Here is a 27,177-nt window from a genome sequence, read left to right as displayed (position 1 = left end):
CTCCTCCCTCTTGCGTCTCCCTCCCACCCTCCCTATCCCACCCCTCTAGGTGGCCACAAAGCACTGAGCTAATCTCCCTGTGCTATGTGGCTGCTTCCCACTCGTTATCTATTTTATGTTTGGTAGCAAACACAACTCTTTAACTGCAATATCCTGAAGATCAGTAATTTTTGAGACAATATTCTATTAAGTCAAGTTCCATTCTACTCCTCCTTTCTGACCCCCAATCCCCTTTAAACTCAATGATGATATGCTACCTAGTACTAAGACACTAGGCAGGATATCAAGAGACTAGTCAAGATAGGCCAATACCTCAGTATAACTGCTCTGTAAAACCAGCAAATGCTTCGGATGATAAACTGTTTCCCCCCGAGGATCAAACCACTTGTAAAATCTAAAATGGGGCACAGTACTTCCTCTTAATCTCGTGAGAGATATTAAGTTCATTCTCCTAAGGAGTAAAAATTCATAAAAAGATCTCACATACTTAATAAGTATTTTTTAAAAGATTTTCTTTTTTCCAGTAAAATTTCTGACTTATGTCATCAGTGAAAACACTGAAATGTTGGATGCAACAAAAAGGTGAAAGGAACCAGTGGGTGTTGGCTTTAAGCCCTCCTCTGCCAGTTAAAAAAAAAAAATTTATTACTCTATCCCTAAAAATACACGTCTATCTAATCAGTAGGCATCACAAATTTCATTCTTCCCTTTTTCATTATCTTTAAGTCCACCATGAAGAAACCATTTGTATTATTCAGAGCTATAAAGAATATGACAAAATAGAACATTCCTGGATTACTTTCAAGTAGATCAAGGTATATTAAGTTTTCCTTGGTAACCATGAATCCTGGGTCATAGGATTCTGTCCCAGCAGCTAATCCAAGTAACCATGTTTGTCTTCCATCTCACTTTGAAAACCAAAAGCCCTTTAACTGTACTCAAAAAGCCCCAATACCAAAATATTATCATCTTTTTCCAGTTCATTTTTGGCTGTATTTTGTGTGTGAGATTCCTTTTACTTATTAAAAAACAAACAAAAAAAACCTTCAAGATTACTACAACTGCCATAAAAAATTAAGTTTTTTGTCATCAATGTACCTGTGAAACATTTTTCCAAATATTATACTATACCTGGAGGTAAGACAGTCTGGGAAGGCATTGTGTTGATCACAGGTTCCAAGGGACTAGGTTGATATATTGCATCTACAGGATTAATAGTACTCTGAGATAAAGAAGCACAGTATAGTTATTTTTAATTAAATACCCTTCCAGCATTGACCCTCCCAAATGTATGAAAAGCCCACATTTCTGACAGCAAAGTCCTGAGGGTAGCTGTATAGACATGTTGGTCAAATTGCAAAGAGGAAATAAAACAACTTTACTATACGGAAGTCTAAGAGTTTCTTATAAGATTATTTAAAGAAGCATAGTAAGGAGGGAAAATGAATGAATCTCTGACATATAGAAAGGTAAAACTAAATGAAAACACTTGGAAAGAGTTGTAGAATGGTTTCAGGAAGCCAAAATAATAACCTCTCAATTCAACTCAGTGCTTCTGAAATTTTAATTCACCACAAATATCAAAGATGGAGAAATGCTCTCTCCTGCTTTGGTATTAATAAGCATTATACCTATGACTAGCTAATGTATTTGTACCACTACAATCTTATTTTTACATCCCATACTACTGCCACCAATGTGTATTGCACCGTATAGGCATCTAGTTTTACAGTCACTAAAGGCAAAGAAATGTATCTTCTAATTGGACGTCTTTTCTTTTTGAGGATTTAGAAGGGGAAAAAATACTCAAACATGTAGTTACAATTTTAGAGAGAAAAAAAAAAAGTCTACGTTCTTCTGACTCCAAGCCAAGACACTATTTTGCCAGCATGATGGCATTTTAAAAACAAGACTCCAAAGCTTACTGATATTTTTTTATTTGGAGGAGGGGGAAATTTTAAACCAAGGCCTTTGCCAAAGTTAAGTTTGAAACCACCACTTAGAAGACTATACTAGATAAAACCCAAGAAATAAAAATTTACGTTTTTTAGCTTTCCTTGATCTGGAAAACTAAACTTCAAACATGTATTAGGTAGAGCTTGTAATAGAAAATACTGAAACAGAATTAGAAAAGATACTTTATTGATGAGCCCCAAAAGCATTTGTAAAAATTTAAAAGCACATAACAATGGAAACTGGTAATAGGAAAGTTTTTATAGCATTCTTATTTAATGCCTAAGTTATTTTTTTCTTATATCCCCTCTCTGCATAAATATCAATATGTAAAAATCACTGAATCAGATCTCTTAAATTGATTTGAACATAAGAATTCTGATTCTTGTCACAACAGTCTACATACCATAAATATTCTAGTCCTAGAAAATAAAGGACACAGAGAAGAAGCTCTGAAAACAATCATTAATAATCAAAAGCCTAGTAAAGTGAAGTGAGGAAGGTTCTGGAGCATTAGGAAAAGCACAGAAACAGAGACTTAGAATTTTAATTCCTAGAATCCTTGCTCTACCAGTGACTTGCCAAGTCTCATCTTCTGTGGGCCTCACTTTCCCAGTGTATAAAATGAAGAAATGTCTGGATGCTACGGTCTCTAAGGGCTTTCTGGTTATTACATTAGGATTCTATTTTCAGATACCAGGCTGGGCCATAATACCTAAACAAGTGTCTCAACAATCCTGGAGCTGTTCTTAAAATAAATTCCTTATTTTTACACAGTGATTTTTCTCTAAAGGGCTCCAAGTGCTTTACAAAGGCAAAATCCCACCTTTAATACTCTGAGCCATAAGAATGAGAATATCCCACCTCCTTATCCCCAACCTATTATATAAGAAAAAATTACTAAAGAGACCAAGAAATACAATAACTTTGGAAAAAGGGACCAGAATTCAATCTTTTGAATGCAATCTTCTGTTTTTCAGAAGCCTAATATTAGGTTTGTCAATCCCACAAAACACTTTTAGACTTTTTCTTTTGTTCCTGTTGTTAATAGAAAATACAACTACTGTCCGTGGTCAACCAACTTCAGGCTAAAAAATGTCAAATAACATTCTACGCCTTGCTTTAAAAAAGAATGTGCAGAGCTTGAGAAGTGCAAACAAATGACAATCCTAAACCCTAATCTGTTGTAAAATTAATAAAATTCATGCAATACAATATAAAATACAATTATATATACTTATATGTATGTATAGCTAACATTTATTGAGTACTATGTGCATACTATCTTACAACAATCCTCTGAGATAGAAGTCACTTTTCTTTATAGATGAGGAAACAAAGACTCAAAGGTTAAGTAACTTGCCTAAGGTCACAGATAGTAAGTGGCAGGGCTAGGTCTTAGCAGTCTGGGTCCAAGGCCTAAACCATGAACAGTGCTTTTTTTTAAAAATAAAAACTCTGAAGGAAAATTGCTATAGTCCCTGATCAAATGATTCAAATATGTTTGTTTTCTACAAGTTCAGGTTTTCTATCAGTATAAACTATCTAGATGTTTTTAACTACAAATGATCAAACATTTTTAGTATGCTTTATAAAACTATTGTTTAACATAATAAAAAGTAACTGATTTGCTTTGAGAGAAAAGAGATAAAAATAACTGCCATCATTAATTTTCCTTAGGGTCTTTGGGAACCATGAAATGCTAGACAACATACACAGTCTTTTTCCATGAGGCTTATAATCTTAATTGATATCTCAGAAGAGATATTATATTATATTGTAATTATATCACATAATTGTATTAAATCACCATGGCTCAAACTATGAACTCACACTGTGAAGAAAAACAAAAATTCCAATGTGTTTAATTCAAATTTTAAAAATGTTTCTCTTACTCTGTTTTCTTAAGAAATATGTAAACATAACTTATTTTTCATTTTAAACCAAATATAAACATAACATGCTCATCCTTTCAAATATAATCATAAGATGGTTTTCAAGATTTACAAAATGAGTTTCCAGATCTCAGATAAGCTGGCATTTGTAAAGCCTCAGACAAAAAAGGTTGCCTCCTTCTTCAGAAATACAGTCTGAACACAAGTCACACATCTACCATAAAACCAGGGTAGCTTAAACTGCAAATCTTCAAATTCTAACTTTTATTTCCAATAAAATTTTCTTTTCTTTTTGGTGGGTAAGTTGAATGTAAGGGAAGAGTAAAACCCAAGGGGAGGAAAGAATAGAAAATGGCTATAAGTGGAAGAATTCATGTTGCAACTTGTTCCTACAAAAAAGCAGTATACACCACAGTAGCAATTACAGTTAACACAATACACAAAATCTAAAAATAAAGATAAGAAATTAATAGAAACCTATAACCATATAGTTAAATTAAGATGTTTCAATACTGTACCCCTCCCCTTCTGCTTTCATTAGAAAAAAAGAAGTTGGACAAGAAATGTAGCATTGTGAGTTATGCCTTATTTAGTCATAAAAGCTGCATTTTTATACCATGATTAACCCTTCAAGTTAACACATGCAAGGTGATTCAATAAGAATCAAGACTCAGCAAAATTTTAATATCGACATTTCCCCTCCAAATGATTGCTGAAAGATGGCCAACTTTAAGAGCTCAAGGAAAATTGCAAGAGTCAACAAACAAAGAGCAGTGAGTAGGTAAAAAGAGGAATTTGTGTTGAAAAATGAGTAGAAATTCAGGCTTCTCCTGACATAACTGGTTATAATGCTCTGCAGAAGTAAAGGGGAACAAAGATTAGATTAAACTTACTATAATTCCATCTGCGTGCTTCTCCGCATTACACTGGTCCTTAAGGAGAAATGTTAAAAATATTAACTTCATTCTTTCATTTAAGTAACACCTTGTGTACTTTCTTCCCTAGTAAGAAAACTTGTTTTACTGGGTAAGCAACAACGTTAGAAAACTACTACTCTGCTTCCACTAAGATAGTAATTTCACTGGTCCATTCCTAGCCAAACATAATTCTAACCAAGAGCATGGCAATTGTTTTTCTATACAGGCATTTAATTAAATTCTTTGTAGAAATATCCTATTGAACTGTGTAGTCACATTGGTATCAATGACTGAAAGCAGATATATTAATTAAGGATTAACGATCCTGAATATTTCTGGGTTTAACTTTACAGTAAATTATGCCAAGTCTCCACAACCCCCAAACTCTTACCGTTCTGCAAAGGTATGACAATCATATACCCTTAAAAACTCAGGATAGACATAATTTCCCATATTCTGGCTGCTGGCCCCAGAAGTATATCAATACTTTTCTAAATAGATGGTCTGATTTTTGTTTCAGTAACCATAATCACCATATCCACAGAATGATGATATAGGGGCTAACGCCTACTACCTGGCAGGTATTTTACGTACAGGCATACCTTGGAGATATAGCGGGCTTGGTCCCAGTCCACCACAATAAAGCAAATATCGCAGTAAAGCAAGTCACGCAAATTTTTTGGTTTCCCAGTGCATATAAAAGTTATATTTACATTATACTGTAGTCTATGAAGTGTGCAGCAGCATTGTCTTAAAAAACAATGTATGTAATTTAAAAATACTTTATTGCTAAAAAATGCTAAACATCATCTGAGCCTTCAGTGAGCTGTAGTAGTAATATCAAAGATCACTGCTCACAGATCGTCATAACAAATACAGTAATAATGAAAAAGTTTGAAATATTGCGAGAATTACCAAAATGTGACAAACCACAAAGTGAGCAAATAATGTTGCAAAAATGGCGCCAACAGACTTGCTTGACACAAGGTTTGCCACAAACTTTCAATTTGTAAAAGATAACATCTGCAAAATGCAATAAAGCAAGGTCTGCCTGTATATTATTAATTCACTTGTTCCACCGACAACTCTATAAAGTAGGTACTATTATTATCCCCATTGGACAGATGAGAAAACTGTGACAGAGAGAGTGTCTAGTCTAGTCTACAGTGTCTAGTCCAATACATATAGTCTAGTTCCAGAATTCAAGGTCTTAACTAATATGCTATTGATATTTTGCCTTGCCTCTCTTCTCCAAGGATGTACTTAAGGAAGAAGGTGGTGAAAAGTTAGCAAACATATTTGTTCCTGTAACTATAATCTACCTATTAGTATTACACAGACAATATATTTAACTTAAAACTGTTTAAAGTTTTAACTCCATACTATCAAGAAGTTTTCAAGTTTTAATAGAAACCAGTATTTGGTCTTGGTTTACAGCCAAGTTATATATCATTTATACATAACTTTTTCTTTCTTTAACTACAGAGTTTACTCAGAAATCTACAGATTGACGGGACAACCAAGAGCAATTTAAAGATTTGGGGATAATTTTTTTTTAAAGAATTAACATAGCAGGCCTGAAATAGCTATCCTCGGAAAAGCCTGCCTACAAAGTTGGCCGTTGGCTTGGTGTCTAGGAACCTGGATTTTAGGAGGGTTCCCACCACCTCACTATCATAAGGGCAGCTCACTGCACCTAATCTGTTTAAGCAAACAAAATGGCTTATGTTGAAGACCAGCTTTCCTTCTGGAAATCTGGACTCTTGCTTGGTAAGTGCTAGGTAAACAGTGCTTACATGACAAAAACCCCAATAAAAAACCTTAGGTGTTGGGCTTCCCTGGTGGCGCAGCAGTTGAGAATCTGCCTGCCAATGCAGGGGACACGGGTTCGAGCCCTGGTCTGGGAAGATCCCACATGCCACGGAGCAACTGGGCCCGTGAGCCACAATTACTGAGCCTGCGTGTCTGGAGCCTGTGCTCCGCAACAAGAGAGGCCGCGATAGTGAGAGGCCCGTGCACCGCGATGAAGAATGGCCCCCGCTTGCCGCAACTGGAGGAAGCCCTCGCACAGAAACGAAGACCCAACACAGCCATAAGTAAATAAAATAAATAAATAAAAATAAAATTAAAAAAAAAAAAAACAAAAAAACACCTTAGGTGTTGAGTCTCTAATGAGCTTCCCTGGGAGACATTTCACAAGTGCTGTCACAATCTGTTGCTGGAGGAATTAAGCACACCCTGTATGATCCCACTGGGAGAAGATTCTTGGAAGCTTGGGCCTTAGTTTCCTCTGGATTTTGCCCCATGTGCCTTTTTCCTTTGCTGGTTTTACTTTGGATCCTTTGCTGTGATAAATCATAGCTGTGAGTACAATTACAAGTTGTGCCTTCCAAGCAAATCACCAAACCTAAGGGTGGTCTTGCAAACTGCCAACACAGTGCATATCCTTTGCATATCTTTGAGAATAAAAGCATTTTGATAAGTCCATAATTCATGTTGGGATTTGCACAACTGAATTAACTATATATTTACAATATCCAAAGTTTCAGTAATTTTTAATAGACACAGTTGAAAATAAAATCTTGAGAACTACACAGAAAGAGAAATTTTAAAGTTTCTTGTTCAGATGATATTTTAATTTACTTTTAGTTTTCCCCATTAATTTCTAAATTTCTAATTTCTAAAATTGACTTTTCCAAAGAATTTCTTAGATAGAGATATATGTAAGTGGCAATAAGTGGAAAGAAATACATGTGGTAGATTAAATTTTCCAAAAATGGTCCCAACAAGAGGTAGAGTTCATGGCCCCTATCCTTGAAACTCTGTGACTGTCCCTAACCAATAAACATAGCAGAAGTGACTATGTGTGACTTCTGGTGTCATGGAAATGCCACAAATTTCTACCTTGTTTTCTTGGAGCCCAACCACCACACTGTGAGAAAGGCCAAGCAGCTGGAAAGAGAACTATATGGAGGAGCACCTAGGCCCCCAGCTCAACTTCCCAGGCATGTGAGTGAGCCACCTTGAAAGTGGATCCTTTGGGTCCCCCATCTCAACACATACACCCCTGCCCCTGCAATCAAGCCACCACAGGTGGCACTGCATGAAACAGAAATAAGTCATGAGGCCTAACCAAACTGCAGATTTGTGAGCAAAATAAATGACTCTGCTATTTTAAGACACTTAGTTTAGGTTGGTTTGTTATATAGCAATATGTTACTGATACAGTACATTATATTATCTAAGAAAACCACCACTTCTACTTCTGGTATAATTTAAAATAAACTTAAATATCCAGTTTTAAGATAAGTAAGTACTAGGGATGTGATGTGCAACATGATACATATAATGAACACTGCTGTGTGTTATATATGAAAGTGGTTAAGGGAGTAAATCCTAAGAGTTCTCATCACAAGGACAAAAATTTTTTTTTCTATTTCTTTGATTTTGTATTTATATGACATAATGGATGTTCACTAAACCTACTGTGATAATCATTTCACGATGCAGTAAGTCAAATCATTATACACTTTAAACTTACACAGTCTACTTACAAAGTCTATTATGTCTCAGTAAAACTGGAAGAAAACATAAACTTAAATATCTGACAATATTCTCAATTAATAATGCATGCTATCTACAGGGTATTTTAAGTCAGGGTTTATTATTTTTGTTACTGCTGTGGTTTAAGGCAGAGTCAAATCTAGACAAACCCACACTATTAAATGCCTTACTACCAATCCATTCCCATCATGAACTTCAGGAATTTTGTTCTCTTATTTTAAAAGGCGTATTACACTCATCCCCCCTCCCCCCATCTTTCTTTTTAAAACTTTTTATTGTTTTTGTTTTGTAAGTAAACCGCAAGTTGCCTTTTATCAGGGTCAGCCAAAGCTAAATCTCAAGTACTACTAAACCAGAGATCCAACTGATTTCAATTTGAATTATGTTAATTAAACAAAGAAAGGGTCTAATGCTACTTCCCACTTAGATTATAACATATGTTTATCTGGTTATAAGTCCCTCATTCCTTAACACAATGGCTATTCTCTCTTCTTTGAACAAACAAGCATGACTGAGATCTGGAAATATGATAGTAACAAAAACATCAGTACAACATAATTTGACAAGACTTTTGACCAGAATTATAGACTTCGGTATTTTAAAACCATGCCTACCAATAAGATACATGAAATATATTCCTATCTTTCTAATAAGGCAATGTAGTCTAATGAAAGCTCTCTTAATTATGGACCTATACATGTACTTATTACATGAAATAAAAAATAAATATGCTATGGTGATGAAAGAAAATTTCTAATTCAAGTTTGACGAGATTCAACAAACGGGACTGGGACAACTGGATAACCACATGCCAAAAAATGAACCTGGATCCATACCTCACACCACAAAGATTAACTCAAAGTGGACCATACATTAAATTAAATGTAAGAGCAAAAACTACAAAACTCTTGAAAGAAAATACAGGAATAAATCTTTGTTGTTTAGGATTAGGCAACGATTTCTCAGAAAAGCCACCAAAGGCAAAAGCAATAGAAGACTGATAAACTGGATTTCATCAAAATTTAAAATATGCATGCTTCTCAGGACACTATCAAGAAAGTAAAAAGACAACCCACAGACTTGAAGAAAAATCTGCAAGTCATATATCTGATATGGCTTGTATCCAGAATATATAAAATCACTCCTACAACTCAATAATAAGATTAAAAACCCCAACTAGAAAAATGGGCATGGCACTTCCCTGGCAGTCCAGTGGCTGGGACTTTGCCTTCCAGTGTGGGGGTGTGGGTGTGATCCCTGGTCGGGGAGTTGAGATCCCACGTGCCCTGAGGCTAGGAGGCCAAGGCATGAAGCAGAGGCAATGTTGTGACAAATTCAATGAAGACTTAAAAATAAATAAATAAATAAAATAAAATAAGGGCAAAGAATGTGAATAGACATTTCTCCAGAAGAAATGTAAATGAAAACCACTAGAATGGCTATAATCAAAAAGACAATCACAAATGCTGGTGAGGATGTGGGGAAACAGAACCCTTACACAAGACATAGAAGGTGGACCTGAGGGCGTGGGCAGGGGGAAGGGGAAGCTGGGACGAAGGGAGAGAGTGGCATGGACCTATATACACTACCAGACGTAAAACAGGTAGCTACTGGGAAGCAGCCACATAGCACAGGGAGATCAGCTCGGTGCTTTGTGACCACCTAGAGGGGTGGGATAGGGAGGGTGGGAGGGAGGGAGACGCAAGAGGGAGGGGATGTGGGGATATATGTATACGTATAGCTGATTCACTTAGTTATACAGCAGAAACTAACACAACACTGTAAAGCAATTATACTCCAATAAAGATGTTTAAAAAAAAAAGAACCCTTACACATTATGAGTGGAAATATTATGTGCAGCTGCTTTGAAAAGTAGTTTAGCAGTTTTTAAAAAAGTTAAACATAGAGTTACCATGTTACCCAGTAACTCCACTCCTAGGTATACACTTAAGAGAAATGAAAACATGCGTCCCCGCACAAAAACATCATATGCAAGTGTTCACAGCAGCATTATTCATAATGGTCAAAAAATGAAAACAACCCAAATGTTCATCAACTGATGAATGGATAAACAAAATGTGGTATATCATTCAAAGGAATATTATTCAGCAATAAAAAAGAATTAAGTCCTGATACATGCTACAACATGGATTAACCTTGAAAACATTATGCTAAGTGAAAGAAGCCAGTCACAAAATACCACATATTGTATGATCCTAAATATATGAAATGTCCAGAATAGGCAAGTCTAGAGACAGAAAATAGATTAGTAGTTGCCAGGGATTGGAGGAAAGGCAGGGGCAAGGGTAAGTGAGGGAAAGAGGTATAGGGAATGACTTCTTCCTATGTATGGTGTTTCTTTTTGGGGTGATAAAAATGTGCTAAAATTATATTATGGTGATGGCTGCACAGCTTTGTAAATATACTAAAAACCACTAAAGTATAAAGTTTAAATGAGTGAACTTCATGGTATGTAAATTATATATCAATAAACCTGGTTTAAAAAAATTCTCATGAGAAATTAATGAATACTGATATAAACAAAAAGTCTATGCAGAAAAACATTCTAGGGAGAGAACCTGGGATCCAAGGATAACTTAAACATACATTCTAGTTTAAAAGTATCTATGGTCAGACAACTCAGTTCTAAACCGATAATCTAGACTTGGGAAGTCCAGTTTAGAAGCCACTAGTCACATGCGGCTATTGAGCACCTGAATGTGGCTAATTCAAAGTGCAAAATACACCCAGGAGAGTGACGACTTAGTGCGGGGGGTGGGGGGGGGGGGTGGAGGGAGAGAGGGAGGGAGGGAGAGAAAATGAAGTATCTCATTAATGAATGAATTTTTATATTGATTACATGTTGAAATGGTATTATTTTGGATACGATGAGTTAAATAAAATACATTATTAAAATTAATTTCCTTTGCTTATGCAAGTTGTGACATCTGGTCATATCACCTAATCTTAATGAAGAAAACTGGTCAAGTCCCCAGCTGCAGGGGTCTCCCAGATTATCTTCACTCTGCTCCCTCCCCTCCTCACTTCCTCTGCAATTCCCCATGAGTGGAACACTGCTGTCTCTATCTATGGTACAAAGGAAGAATGAAGTCATCTGAGCTAACACAGCTTACCTGAAAATCCCAATAACCAAGTGGTGCCCAAACTTTGCTACACATCAGAATCAAGCTGGGAGTTGAAAAACCCCAATGCCCAGGTGACACACCACAGCAACTACAACAAGAATGTCTGGGAATGGGAGCCATGTGTCAGAATTGTTAAAAGATTCCCAGGTGATTCTAATGTGCACCAAACTTTGGGAACCAATGCACTAATCATTTAGGCAGGTGGGAAGCTTTGGGGAATGAGAATTAAAATCAAAGACTCAAAAAACTGGAAGGAGCTTAAAATCCTACCTATAGCATGCTGCCTCTAAGAACCTAAAACTAAATCAACCCAAAACAAGAAAGGTATCAAATTAGCTACATTTTCTTTTTCTTTTTTTTTGGGCCACATCCCTTTGGGGTCTCAGATGACAATACATCTTCTAAAAGTAGCTGATTCCAAAGTCTTATTAACCTGCCAGGGCAGAATAATCTTCCAAAGTAACTAAAACAATTTATATTCCCATCAGTGTTAGATGGAAGTTCTCAAAATTTTACCAACATGCCATTCTGTGGCTTTAAAATTTATGTCCTAATAAAAAGTTTTTTTAAGTTAACAATTATTTAGGACTAATTATATGCTTGGTACTAAGAGCATTACAAACACTAATTCATTTAAGTTTCACACTATCAGCAAGAGTACAGATAATATTATTATTCCTATTATATAGGAGAAAACCAAAGCACAGGGAGGATAAATAAACTTGCTCAAGTGGTGGTACAAGGATTCAAACCCAGGCCATCTGGCTCCAGAGTCCATGCTCTTAAAAATGTAATGCTGCCTCTCACTATTATTTAAAAACTGTATATCTTAATCACAGATTGACTGATTATGCAAAGATTAATTCATAAGGATGATAAATTAAAATATCATACATATAGTGGAAATACTAAATCACACAACTATTAAAAATTATGTGTTAAAAAAATCATTCAAAATTCACAATTATTTATCAGGCCCCTACTTTGTGGCAGGTAACTGTTCTAGGCACTGAGGATACAGTGGTGTTATGGAGTGAATGTTTGTGGGCCCCCCACCCCAATTCAGACAATGAAGCCCTAACCCCAGTGTGACTGTATTTGGAGTAAAGGAAGTAAGTTAAGATTAAATAAGGTCCTAAGGGTGGGGTCCCAATCCAGTAAGTGTCCTTCTAAGAAGAGACACAAGAGAGCTCTCATTCATGCTCAATCTCAGTGTGTACCACCAAGGAAAGGTCCCGTAAGGACATAGTGAGAAGGTGGCTGTCTACAAGCCAGGAAGAAAGTCCTCACCAGAAACCAAATCAACAGGAACCTTGATCTTGGACTTCTAGCCTCCAAAACTGTGAGAAAATAAATTTCTGTTGTTAAAGCCACTCAGTCTGTGGTGTTTTGTTATGGCAGTGCAAGCATTCTAAGACAAAGTCCTCATGGAGATTATAGTCAGGTATAGACAGACAATAAACAGGATACCATGTAAATCTGGCTAATGATGCAAGACCATGAAGAAAAAGAAACTACTGGGAGGGTAGAGATTATTTTAGATAGAGTGGTCAGCAAGGTCTCTCCAAAGAGATTTCACGTGGGCAGAAATTTGAATAAAGTGAGGGTGTGAACCCTGGAAGTCTGGAAGAAATGCCTTCTAGGCAGAGGGGAAAGCAAATGCAAATCCCTGAAGCAGAAAAAACTTGGCCTGAGAAAAAGAAAACAGGCCGATGTTGTTAGAATGGTGTGATCAAGCAAGGTGAGGTGAGGGAGTAGTGACGGCTCAAATGACATGAAGTTATGGTTAAGTTCCATTCCAAGGGAGGTGGGAAACCAATAAGGGGATTTGAGCAGGCAAGTGACATGGTCTAATTTACACTTAAATTGTTTAAAAATACACAAAGAGTTCATACAGGGTACATATATATAATTTGAGGGATGTATCTGTACATAAAAAGCCTTAACGATGAAATTCCTTCTGGAAAAAATTAAAAAGCCAAACTCCATTTACTTGATCCATGTTATCCATTCTGAAGGACCTTGAAATGCAGGTCTATTAAGCTGGGCTAAAACAGACAGGTAGCAGGTACTGACTTAACTGTAGAAATTTCTAGAAAGAAGTTCTAGTAACTTGAATTGTAACTCATTCCAAAGACAGAACATCAAAAATGTTCTTGTTGGGTGGCTAAATGGTGAGCTACTGAAAGAGGCTAGGCTGCCCTGTTTTACAACTATCTAAAGACCTGATTGATTTGTAGAGATGATCCAAATTGGCCTAAACACTATCAGCTCTTCTACTTCCTCAATCTTCTAGAGAAGGCACTGTTGAATCCCTAAAATACCTATCTACTCACACTGGGCTTAATGTAGTTTACTGGTTATCTGTATATAAGCTTCTGGGTAACTGTAGGTGGCCCCAACCCACCCATGTAATTTCACAATAAAGAAAACCTTACCCCTTTTGTGCCTCCAACCCTATACTCCCTTCTTAAGCTTTAGAATGTATTCTGATTCACAAAAATAGATGGAAGAATTTAGACACATACATAGGAAATCAGGCAGAGTGGTCAAAAATACCTAGAAAATGAACACAAGCCCTAAGTTCTGACACTTTAATACTGAATCTGGCCTCAAAAGAAAGTGATACTTCCCTTCACCCCTAAACTTACAAGCTGAATATCCATACTATCTAAGCACAAATGCATTTTTCTATACTATTGTGTCATTAACAATGCTAGGAAAATAGTGTCCATTTATTAGGCAAACAAATATATGCAACTGAATAAGTAAAATAGGCCAAATAATTAAAAACTCAAACATCATTTCCAAAACTGGTTGCTGAATTGGCTGCCCACCTGCTTCTAGCCACTGGCTAGAAATACAGAGGTACAGTCAATGGAAAAAAAATTTTTTTAATACTTATTTTCAAACACTAAATTCTTGTTTCTCAAAATGTCATGCAATCAAGTACATATTTAGGTTGAACACACCAAAATTTTTCAGAAAAGCAGGCAATATCCATGAAATTGTTAACCAACCACAATAATCCAAAATATGTTCTTATTCCATGAATAAGGAACAGTAATTAAAGCAGTGGTTTATTAATGTATTGGGTTGGTCAAAAAGTGCCTTTGGTTTTTAAGTAAATATAAAAGACATTTTTCATTTTCACCAAGAACTTTATTGAACAACATATTCACCGTTTTTTTCCACTACCTTCTGCCATTTTTCAGGCAACTGCGTAATTCCATCTTCCCAAAACTTTTTATCTTTTTGAGCAAAGAACTGTTCCAGGTGCCTTTTACAGTCTTCCAGGGAATTGAAATTTTTTCCATTAAGAGAATTTTGGAAAGACCGAAATAAATGGAAATCCGCAGGTGCAATGTCTGGTGAATATGGCGGATCAATCAGAACTTCCCAGCCAAGCTGTAACAGTTTTTGCCTGGTCATCAAAGAAACAACATGCAGTCTTGCGTTATCCTGATGGAAGATTACGTGTTTTCTGTTGACTAATTCTGGACACTTTTCATCAAGTGCTGCTTTCAGTTGGTCTAATTGGGAGCAGTACTTGTTGGAATGAATCGTTTGGTTTTCCGGAAGGAGTTCATAATAGAGGACTCCCTTCCAATCCCACCATATACACAATATCACCTTCTCTGGATGAAGACTGGCCTTTGGTGTGGTTGGTGGTAGTTCATTTCGCTTGCCCCATGATCTCTGTACATTATTGTACAGTATCCACTTTTCATCGCCGGTCACAATTTGTTTTAAAAACAGAACGTTTTCATTACGTTTAAGTAGAGAATCGCATGCGGAAATATGGTCAAGAAGGTTTTCTTCGCTTAACTTATGTGGAACCCAAATGTCAACGCGATTAACATAACCAAGCTGGTGCAAGTGATTTTCACTGCTTGATTTGGACATTTTGAGTATGTCGGCTTTCTCCCACGTGGTATAACATTGAGTGTTCTCAATTAATGTCTCGATTTGATCGCTATCAACTTCAACTGGTCTACCCGACTGTGGAGCATCATCCAGCAAGAAATCTCTAGCACGAAACTTTGCAAACCACTTTTGACACACACATTTGATCAGTCACAGCACCTTCTCCATACACTGCACAGATCTTTTTTTGCATTTTGGCAGTGTTTTTACCTTTCTTGAAATAATAAAGCACAGTATGGTGAAAATGTTGCTTTTTTTCTTCCATCTTTAATATTAAAATGGCTACACAAAAATGCACCAATTTTGATGAGTCTTTTTTTAAATGCACGCTAATATGACAGCTGTTTCATCAATCTAACAAAATTGTTTTGAATGAAGTTAAAGACAATTAAGTGCTACTAGAGCCATCTTACGGAAAAAAATGAATGAAACTTTTGGCCAACCCAACAGTTCAGTACTAGAAAAAATATGTAAAAAACAATTAAAAAAAAACACATCTCTATTGTACTCTTCATTATGGATGAAAAAAACAACTCTGCTAAAGTTTAAATTCCTTTTTTCCTAAGAAAAACTTTTTTGTGAAAGGTTTTGCAAAATATGTCCCTATTTCAAGCAGTGACAATGGAAAGGGTGAGTCATTCAAATGTGCTCCCCTCCTTCCCAGCCACCATCACAAATGACCTTATCAAAAACAAGCACAGGCTGGCAAGGTAACATCCAAACACAATGGTTTTTCAATAGTACCAGTAACGCCAAACTATAACTTAAATTTACTGTAGAAAGGTAATATATTTCAGAACTGAGTATTTTGGCTATTAGAGAAAAATGCCATATATTAAAATCCCATTAAATGAAAGTAATCAAAAATAAAATTTACTTACTTTAGCGATCTGCAGCAACACAATGCAGTGTTTAATTGATTCTACCATGCTCTATAAAAACAAAACACTGATTTTAGGATCTTCCCCCAAATGGCCATACAATGCTAAAACTTAAAATATAAAAGTCAGTTCAAATATACAGTGTTTAAGTCTATTCTACATAAAAAATACCCTCTCTGGATTTCCAGTGGGTTCTAACATGCTGATAGTGTCAAATGAAATTATCATTAGCAATTCTATGAATTGTTTGGAAATACCAAAAAATTGTTAATTTATACTGAATAACATCTAAAGGGTCTTTCAACAGTTCAAACATAAAGTGATGCGAATTTGATTAACTTCCAAATTCTTAGATCATCAGCAGGCAATCCCAATGTAAATTCCTAAAACGTCTATTCAAGACTTTCATGGAATTATGGAGAGTAAAGGATCCTATCAAAATATTGGTGAACCTGGAATACTACCATGTCTGTTTTTAAAATGCTTTTATCAAAATACAAATCTTATTAGAAACCCATTATATAATGTCAGAAGGCCAGTACATCAGAAAACTCAAATCACTATATATTTAATTATAAAAAAGAGAATATACATTGTGCATGGATGAAACCTTTTATCCAAGGGTCTCAAACAGACAAGACCAGAAACAGATAAAATGGCACACGAAGTCAATTCAATTAAAGGGATTATTCTAGTCACTTAAAGTCCTTTAAGATAGGAGATAATACAATTCTTAAACACTCTTGTAAAAATTCATAAAAATTAAAAACTCAATTGCTCTTATTAATAGTAGCAACTTAAAATAGAAACATTTTAAGGCACTTTCTAATGCAAAGCCAGAGTTTATCAAACATATAACTTACATTTGTTGTCTCTTTGAGAGTTTCAATTTTCTGTGAAAAATAATAAATTTAAACAGAAATTATCAGAAACACAAAGAGGTATCATTGTTTTTTACTGGTTAGTCATTTAAAGAATTTTACCAAAATGTACTCATTACTCTAAATCAGTTCAGGCAGGTTGGGGAGTGCTTTTGGTTAAACTTTTTAATTTAAATCAAACATTTAAATAAAAAATTCAAACATTTTATGGATTATATCCTCAAATAAAATTCATGTGATTCAATTCAAGATTTGTAAGACTAATATAAAACATTCTTATCCCTTACCTGAAAACAATTTTTGTTTTTTCTATAGGATTCACTATGTGATTTTAAAATGCTTATTTTAGAATCACCTTAAATTTTGCAAAGTTGTTTAAAAAATGACATGAGACTGAATTCCAAAACTAAGAAGGTGAGCTAAACATGAGTTACTACTATTACCAAGTGTAAAAGACAAATGCAAGGCTATGGTTAACAGAAATGCAAAAAAATAAATGATGCTGCATCAGGAAATCTAGTCAAGGAGAAGAAAAATGTTAATTGAAGAAAAGAAAACAATATTCAAACTACAAAGTAGTTGTCAGAAACCCAAAGGGAGGAACTATAATTAAAGCAACATTCATTTTGTTCCCTCATGTGTGTCTTCTGGTTTATTTTGAAAATTTTGCTGGTTGCTTTATTAATATCTGAAGTGACCACATGTAAATTTAATAACTTTCAATCTTCAACATATGATACTTGAAGAGAAAGAACTTATTCCTAAAGGTGGTACTTACAAAAAGGGTATCATAATAAAATTTTCTGTGTTACTCTTTTGTTCAATTATGAAACCATACCAGAAATTCACCAGAAAACTCCACTTGAAATCTATATGACATACTATCATAATAGGTCAACAGTACTATTATAGTAGTCAAAACACCGAGGTCCTTCTATTACTTCTCCAAAAGGCTCTTGGTTTCAAAAATTTTAAAGTCAAAATCATGATTATAGAAGTTACCTTTCTCTGTTCATCATCTTTGCAGTTTTGAAGTTTGTCATCAAAAAGCTACAGGATTAAGAAAAAAATGATTATAGCGTCAAGCCTGTACTACATAGTACACATTTACTAAGCAAAGAAAAGCAAACATATTTCTGCCAGGGATGGTTTATACATGCATTAAATGTATAATTAATGTTTACTAAAATACAAGATAACACACATTTCTTCAAGGCATTGTTATCAAGTCAGATTCTATTGAACTATTTTAAACAGTCAAGATCAATTACTCTGGTAGAATTACAAGGAAAAGAAAACATATGACTTTAAGAACTTAAAATATCAGTTCAAACCTAAGTTTTTTCTGCCTTGTCATCCAAGTTTATCAACATTCCTTGTTCTTTCCAGGAGATTTGCTTGTAATTAATTTTAAAGTGGGAGTTGAAGGAGAAAATTTTAATAATGATAAAGGAAGTAGAGAAGTAAACTCTCCCAATCCCGCAACTCCCCCAAAATGAAAAATGGCCTTAGAAATCGAGCCACTTAAAATTTACCAGTTTCACACAACTTTTAAACAAAATATGAATCTAATCTTGTCTTATTTTCTTCTGATTATGTTTAGGTTAGCTTTAAAAACTACTGAAAAACCAGTAAGGGTTGTAAAGTAACATCAAGTAACTATTTTTACTCAAAATCCAGCTCAGTAACATTTACTACTTTATATAAATTCAATATATAATCGAATGCCATACCTTTAACTGTTCTATCAAGATTTGTAGGTAAGCATCAGCCTCTGTAAGTTTCTTATCAAAGTCTTGGACACTAGGAACAAATCCTGAATCCAAACCCTAGAGGGAAAAAAATTGCAATAAATCCCAGCAATGTCTAATAGTACAAAAGATACTTCACCCTTCATACATGACATCTCATTTTTCTAAATTAAAAATAGAACTTTTACATAAATAATAGGTCTATTTAAATTATCTAAATTCTCTAAGAATAGTGGTACATCAATCTCCTTCAAGAACTTCTAGCACTGTTCCCTGTTCATCAATTACATGTGCTGCTGTTCAAATTAGAATTTACCCTGCTTTTTCAGAATCATTTTCTTCTCTCCCAAAAGCCCCATAATGGGCTCCAAAGCAACAGTAATTTAGCTAAAGGAACATATACAAAACAACCTAGATTACCTCCTATTTCCCCCCTACTTTTTGTTCAGTTCAATCCTCCAGTCCCTTAATCTCAAATTCATATTCCCACTATTTAGTTCTCCTGTTCCCTAAACTACCCCATTAGCTCTGATGTTTTCCTCCTCTTCCCTTATTTAAAAAAAAAAAAGAAGAAAACTCAAAATTCTCACCTCATCTAAGAGGGTCCTCCCTAAGTGAAAGTGACAACACTTCTGTCTTAAGTTCCCTACTCATTTTCACCCTTGGCATGAACACTACACTCTGGACACCTCGTAAATGTTTATTTATTTAGAGGGCCCACTTATTTCTCAGTTTAACAGTCCAGCATTTGCATGTCCTACTTTTTGTACGCTAAAAATTTTAAGTTCCAAGAGCACGGGATTCCTATGTTTTAACTTTAGCACGGGATTCCTATGTTTTAACTTTATTCCAAAGAAAGCTTTGAGTTCTTAATCATCTTTATCTGAAAAATATATCAATCTTGAGTATAAAAGACAAAATAGTCTGAGATTGAACAAGGCTACCATCTTGCCATATCTGCATGCCCAGAAGTCATGGAGTTAAACAGGGAAATAAGGGTCGGGAACCACTAATGTCACAATCACAACCCAACCACAAAACTCTGTACTAAATGGGTGAAATATAGTGCTTCAACATACCATACTTGACTTTCAATTGTTTTCTCTCTCCTGCCTTTTGCCAAAACGTGCTGATCATTTCACATTCCCCATTTTAGTCAACTGAGGCCAGAGTTCATTTTATATTAAACCAACACCTCATCTTTGCCTAACACTTTATCATTATTAAAGCACTTTCACAGCCATGATCTCAAACATCAGATTGAGACAGTATAGCATTATGGAAAAAACAATGGGTTGGCCAACCTGGTTTCTAATTGCAGCTCAGCCACTAACAAGATATTGCGTCTGTCTAAACTATTTTCTTACCTGCCAAATACAGGCATCCTCCTCCTACTATTATTAGTGTGGCAGTTACGACCTCTACTAAAGACTATAATTACTAACACTGTCAATTACTACTAATACTATTGCTGTTCTTCCCAAACTAAAATTCAAATTCTTAATCAAAGCATTAAAAACCTAAGTCCACAATTAATCTTGTAATGCATTTTCTTTTTCAAATTCAAAGGCAAAAAACTGCCTTTTTTTTTTTACATACATGTTGAGAAACTGCTTGAAATGAGTATTGAAAATCCCCTTTCCAATGAGAAACGTCATGTAAAAACAAAGTTTAAGAAAGAAAGATCATAATAAGCAATATATGTAAACTCCAGATATATTTATAAAATTGTAGTTAAACATCTTCATTCTTAAAGATAACCCCAAAGACATCCTTTTAGAAACATTTACTATGTAGAGTATGATAATAAAAGACATGGAAAAGAAAGGATAAATCCATCACATTCCAGAGATACCACAGTACTGTACTAAGAAAGTAGGGAGTGATTTCTTTTCAATGTTACTGTACCACAGGAAAATTGGAAGGACTGCTTGGATTTTCGTTTTGTTTTGTTTCACAGGGCAATATAACATAACTATCAATAATTTAACTATAAAACCCAGTTAAAATCAGCTAAGTACATTGTTCTTGCTAAATACTAAAAAGGTCAATGGCATATTCATAAATGAGTATAAAGGTGAAGGATCTAAATGAGAAAAAGTGATCTTCAAGAATTTTCCCTCTTCTGAATCCATTTAGAACTACCACTATAGAAATCTAATTAACATATCCTTCTGAACAAGTCACTATATCTGATTAAAAATCCCCCAATAAATAAATGGAAAAAATTAGATTTATATTACTGAGATCTGCAATTAAGTCTAAATTAAGTCTTAAAGAACAACTCTTTGGTGTTGCTATAATCATGTGAACCTCACCTTGGCTCTTTTGTCAGACCTGCCTCCCCCTAGATATCATCTTCTACAATGGTACTTTACCCTTAAAACACCACACATTGTAACATCCAAGTCAAAGATCTACTACTCAACAATCCATTTTTCTTTATGTAATGTATAATGGGAGGTTTGTAACAACAGTTATTAGCTTAAAGTCCCAGAACTGGCCTAAAACTCCCTTGCACAGTAATCCATAAATCTTTGGTATACTTTAAAATAAAATCTACATATATAGTTTCCCCATCTTAAATCAATAAAATAACATGTACGCATTTATTATTACCGTGGACAAGCAACTGACAGTAATTAAACTGTTTTCTCAAGTCTTATAAGAATAATACACCAGAAGAAAATATAAGTTTTCACTACATATTGTGACTCAGTACACAGAATCAAGGCCACCTAGTCCAGCCTCCCACTCACTCATATAAGTTACTTTCATAATGTCCTTGAAAGTCATCTAGCCTTTGCCTGAGTATCTCAAGAGGAAAGGAACTCAGTACCTCCTAACATAAACTATTTCACAAAATCCCTTTAAAGTCATAGCTATTCCTCTTTCCAGTAAACATTTAAGATATAAGGCACTATACTTATTCATATCCTTTTTAATGGAATTTTGTTTCAAACCAGGTCATAAAAATAGAATATAGTCCTCTACCATGTTGAGTGGTTTGTCTTCCTTTGAAAAGAACTCAGAACAGGCAGACCCTTTAAAACAGTGTGACTTCATACTTCTTAGGGTGACACTTAGCTCTTGAGAATAAGCTGGTTGGGAGTCAAGCAGATGTACATTCTACTACTCTGTACTTGCCTTTTTATCTAACACTTATCACATTTTATCATAATTAAATATTTAATTGATTGACTTCTCTGAAGGATTATAAATTCCACGAGGGCAGGAACTGCCATTCATTCAGCACTATACCCCCGCACCTCGACTCCAGGCTAGCTCACTGTTGAGTGAATGTGTATTGCACTGATTGTAGCTTCTGGCAACTGCTTATGCCATGATACCACTCTTCTCCATGACCACGTCTCCCTATATTTCCCCTGCCTTTCTGTTCTCTTTCTCCTTCTATTTTTCTACTCCCTCACTCCCTTTCTTTCCTTCTCTTTTGTCCTGCAGTAGCAACTGAAGTGGTTATGTTGCATTTTTGGCAATCGGGACCAAAGAGGTTGCCGCTCCCTTGTTTACTATATTGATGATCCGTAGTTCTAACTTGATGATTTCTGTATGAATTCATTTAAAGTTTAAATTAAACATCACTATTATAGAGAAATAGAGACAAAATGGTCTGTGATGTAAAAAAAGTTAAACTAGAAGAAACTCAATAGAAATTAAGCCATAAAATTAGAAATGTAAAGAAAAAAACCCCACTTATGTGGTGAGTATGCTAAAAAACAAAAGTCTCAGTTTGCAAGAGTAATTTGCTAAAGAAAGCTAAAGTATGTATATGAAGTCAAGAGTAACACATAATTCTGTATCAATCAAGACCTATGTATCCAGATTAAATATATATATGTATACGTATATATAGAGACAGACATCTGGCCCAATTTAAGGGGAATTTCAAAAATAATATCTAGAATGATAGAAGAATATTAAACTGCCTCAAAACTGTATGTAAGTACTTCCTACTATCTTTCTAATACTTACGTTGAACAGCATCACTTTTCTCAGAAGGTACTTCAAAGCTAACAGATGTCAGCAAAATTAAATGAATTTCTATCAATACTTTAATCGGGACATTAAACACTATTTATACTTTATACATACACATAACTGAATACTTTACCGCCATTAAAAAGAAGAGTATTAAAAGGGATGTCTTTAATACTTTCTGAAGTACATATGAATTATACTTCATATGTAGCTACTTGGGAGAGACACTCTTAGTAAAACAGTACAAGAGGCAATTTTTGAGGCAAGGAGTAAAAGCTTTTAAAGTAATTCCTGCTGACAGAGGAAGAGTAATGAATAGTGGAGGTAAGGTGGGAAAAGGTGGTTTAAGGTCTTCTTGAGGTCAGAATCAGGAAATAAGAAAGTTATGAGTAATTTAAGGAACTGAGAAGAAAAATACAGAACAGGAAGGGCTATGGCTGAATAACACTGTAAAAAGAAATTCACAAATGAGTAATTATTTTCATATCAAATCTTATTTCACAGCAAAAACTTAAAGGACTAAGTACCCTATACTCAGTGCTTTCTCCTATACAGGACAAAATAGTATATAATAAAAATACATTGTGAAGAGAGAAATACAGAAATTATTCCACATAAGTCTCATAGAAAAGTTCAGAACAAGAAAACAAAATAAGTTATCAGTAGTAGAACTGTAAAAGGGAATAACAGCTTAAAAATTTAACAAAGGAAAAACACCAAAGAAAACAAGACTCCTAATGAAAAATAAATGGCATAAATCCAGACAAAAGTAGATGATTTTTTAAAATTAGCAAAATACACACCCTATAAATAAAATAATAAAAACCCTGCAGAAATGTTGTTTTGATTAAATATAAGAGTATTTGGAAAGTTTATGTTTACAATTAGCAATTTGAGATGACATGCATCACAGATATGCTTTCATCCAATGAAAGAAGTATAGGGCATACTTACAATTGAATCACTTACAATTATTTTTGAAAATTCAAGAACTGGAGAGATACCAGAAGACTGGAAAAAAGCAAGTGTGGTACTGATCTTCCATAAAGGTAAGGAAAAGAGAGAATAGAAAGTTACTATGCTGTGCGTCTGACATCAATAATTAATTAAAGGAATTATAAGAGAAACATCTGTAGCTATACAGAGGAAAAGTAGGTACATGAGCAGCAAGTGGCAAGTTGAAAAATAAACAGATAAATAAACATTATGCCAAACTTAATGGCTTTTCTGTTCCTTAGAAATTTTTTAGCAAATTAAGTTTTTTGAGAAATGACACCATTTTGTCTCCTTACCAAATGACTCAAGTTGCTTTAATGATGAAAAAAGTATATTAAAGAAACCAAAAATATTAGTAAGACCATGATTTTATGTGGGGTATACTAACATGTGATTTCCTTGGATTACTGAAAATTTGGAAACGTTTATAATCTGCTGTCTCCGAGGTTTACTCACTTCAGCTAAAGGAAAACAGAATTTAGAGATATAGAGAAGTTCTGAGAGTAAGAATTTCCCCTATTTTTAACGCTAAAGAACACTCAACTACCAATTCATTTGGAGTAAAGATTATCAATTCAAAAACGTCCATAAAATTGAGGCTATTATTAAACTCTTTACTCCGATGTAACTTCAGGAAGGTATTTTCCATCTAAGTCAATGTCTTGATAATCTAAGGCTCCAAAATAGGGTCTCTATTATCAAAATGGTAGCTATAGTTATCTTATCAACAACTGCTTAGGTACCCCAATAATGCCAAAAAAGGTAAGGCCTTTTTCCACAGTTCTAAATGAACAGTTCTAACACCATGGATTCACCACGGATGCACAGTATAGTAATTTTTTTCCCAGAGTATTAGGTCCTCTGCTAGATACTTTATATTATTTCTTATTTCATTATTATAACATACATAGTAAGTTAGATAGATATTAACCCTATTTCATAAGTGCTTTCCCAAATCATCCAGCTGGGTTTTTTTTAAATTGAGATTTCAACCCAGCCCTTTGATTTCAAATCCATTACACTTCTCTATTAAATCACAATGATATTTGAAAAGAATTCATGGCATAAGAGACTAAAATTTAGTCTAAAAAATGCCTGAAGGAGCCTGGTATACCAAAAATGAACACCAGCTTTAAGGTCAGACTGATCTAAGTTTAAATCCTGAATCTGCAAGTCCCTAACCAATTACCTACATGATCTGGCCAAGTTACTTTCTCTACCTCCTTTTCCTTATCCAGGGATGGACACAATAATAAACCACTCAAAGTTGTTGGATAGATGAAATGAAAGAATATGCATAAAGTAACACAGTAGTGGGTGTTCTATTTCCTCTCCACAATGTGGAATTGAAAATAACCAGGATTCACCACTGTATCCAAGGCCCTAAACTAGTGCCTAACATACAGAAAAGGTCCTCAATGAATATTTGATGGATTAAAAACAAAATGAATTAACAACTAGGTAATACACAAAACATACGCAATTTTAATAGAGAAGTATAATCAAGAAAAGGATACAAGCGTAAGTTAGACTGTATTTAACATTCCTTTAAAAAAGGAATACAAACAGTAAGCTGATGAACTCAAGAAAATAAATAGTAATAAAAAAGGTGTGAGGAACAGACAAACAAGTGATAAAATACAGTCTTGCAAAACAGATCAAAAACAAAATTCCCTATAAGATGTTCAGAAAAGTATCAGGTATTATGCCTGAACCATAAAAGGTAAACTGTACTCAATTATTACCTTGGTACCAAAGAGTCAAACAATATAAAGAAAGCCCCCTTTTTCCATAAAATAAACTGATTTTTTAAAATCCGTTAGTTCTTTGAAAAATAATATTGTTTTTATCTTTAAATTTACAAAGAAAATAGCTTCTCTTAAAAAAAAAAACAACACAAAACAAATCTGAATTGCTCATATACTTGGGACAGAAAACAGCTGCTTTGTCAAACAGGAATCAGGTACAGACACCAGTGCCAAAATTCCTTAGCTTTATTATAACTCTTAGCACAACTGCTTACTCTTCATGATCTCTCTTCATCTAATACTGACAGTGTTAGGTAACCTTTTGACTTACAGAACAAAACACTAATACTGATTCCATAAAGTGATTTGGCTACTCAAATAACTGCACAAGAAAGGTTTGGGATTTGTACCGTTTTCCTCTATTTAAATCACTGACAGCTTGTTTTTCCAAATGACTCTCCCAATTTATTCAGTAAAGTCATATGGAGCTTCCCTGGTGGTGCAGTGGTTAAGAATCCACCTGCCAAGGCAGGGGACAGGGGTTCGAGCCCTGGTCTGGGAGGATACCGCCTGCCGCAGAGCAACTAAGCCCGTGCATCACAACTACTAAGCCGGCGCTCTAGAGCCCGTGAGCCACACTACTGAGCCCACGTGCCACAACTACTGAAGCCAGCGCGCCTAGAGCCCATGCTCCACAACGAGAAGCCACCACAATGAGAAGCCCACGCACTGTAACAAAGTAGCCCCCGCTCACCACAACTAGAGAAAGCCCCATGTGCAGCAACGAAGACCCAACGTGGCCAAAAATAAATACATAATAAATAAATAAATAAAAAGAAAAAAATATTAAAGTCATACGAAAAGTTATTGCCAAAAGTAAATAAAACAAACAAAAACGTGAAGTTTGTAAACCGCGTGACCATTACCCTAGTTTGTCTGGGATATCCCTAGTTATGTCTGTTGTATCAACAAAATTATTAGCAGCCTCCTTCACTCTCAAAGTGCCCCAGTTTGGACAATAAATTATATGTTCTCTCTCTCTATAAAGGTTGTAACTAGCATTTCAGAGATATAAAAGTCTGGAAGGCATACAGGATTGCCTCGAGATTTCAGAATGCAGCAAATTACTCAAAAAAAAATCTAAAATGAAATATGAGTTTACAGCCTCTGAATGTAGAAAGCAAATTACAAAAGTAAAATAAACACCAGAATTCAAGTCAAGTAATACTGGTTGAGTGCTTACCTTATTCTAGATAAATAGAGACATGAACAATAAAGAAGTTACATTTTGAAAAGTTATCTTATTCACACACACACACACACCTGAAATAAAACACATGAAACAAAACACATGAAATGCAGATGTTATTCCTAGGGAGTGCGATTGAGAAAGAGGGGCATTTAAGGCAGGGACTCTTAATTTTTACTTTATACATTCATGATGTCTGATTTTTAAAAGTATCTATTTACTTAAATTCAGAAACTTTATGTAAAAAGTATTCAGAAACTGTGTAGGTTA

General features: G+C 34.8%; 1 protein-coding gene across 4 annotated transcripts in view; it reads right to left on the bottom strand.

Annotated features, from left to right (window-relative positions):
- The window catches only part of OSBPL9 (oxysterol binding protein like 9), a 180,640-nt gene that overhangs the window by 29,429 nt on the left and 124,034 nt on the right, over positions 1 to 27,177 (bottom strand). For 3 of the 4 annotated variants that reach the window (XM_059922327.1, XM_059922328.1, XM_059922329.1), the window contains 6 exons: positions 18,898 to 18,993; positions 18,167 to 18,214; positions 17,147 to 17,176; positions 16,284 to 16,334; positions 4,742 to 4,780; positions 1,132 to 1,222 (listed from right to left, as the gene is read on the bottom strand). In XM_059922327.1, the coding sequence (XP_059778310.1) occupies positions 1,132 to 1,222; positions 4,742 to 4,780; positions 16,284 to 16,334; positions 17,147 to 17,176; positions 18,167 to 18,214; positions 18,898 to 18,993 (355 nt within the window). Of the gene's footprint in view, positions 1 to 1,131; positions 1,223 to 4,741; positions 4,781 to 16,283; positions 16,335 to 17,146; positions 17,177 to 18,166; positions 18,215 to 18,897; positions 18,994 to 23,883; positions 23,953 to 27,177 lie in introns of all 4 variants that reach the window. The other variant, XM_059922325.1, reaches the window with a different exon arrangement.

This window comes from Balaenoptera ricei, chromosome 1 (assembly GCF_028023285.1).
Source record: "Balaenoptera ricei isolate mBalRic1 chromosome 1, mBalRic1.hap2, whole genome shotgun sequence".
Lineage (NCBI taxonomy): Eukaryota > Metazoa > Chordata > Mammalia > Artiodactyla > Balaenopteridae > Balaenoptera > Balaenoptera ricei.
Note: the sequence above shows the minus strand (reverse complement) of the source record. Positions and strands in the feature narration are given on the sequence as shown.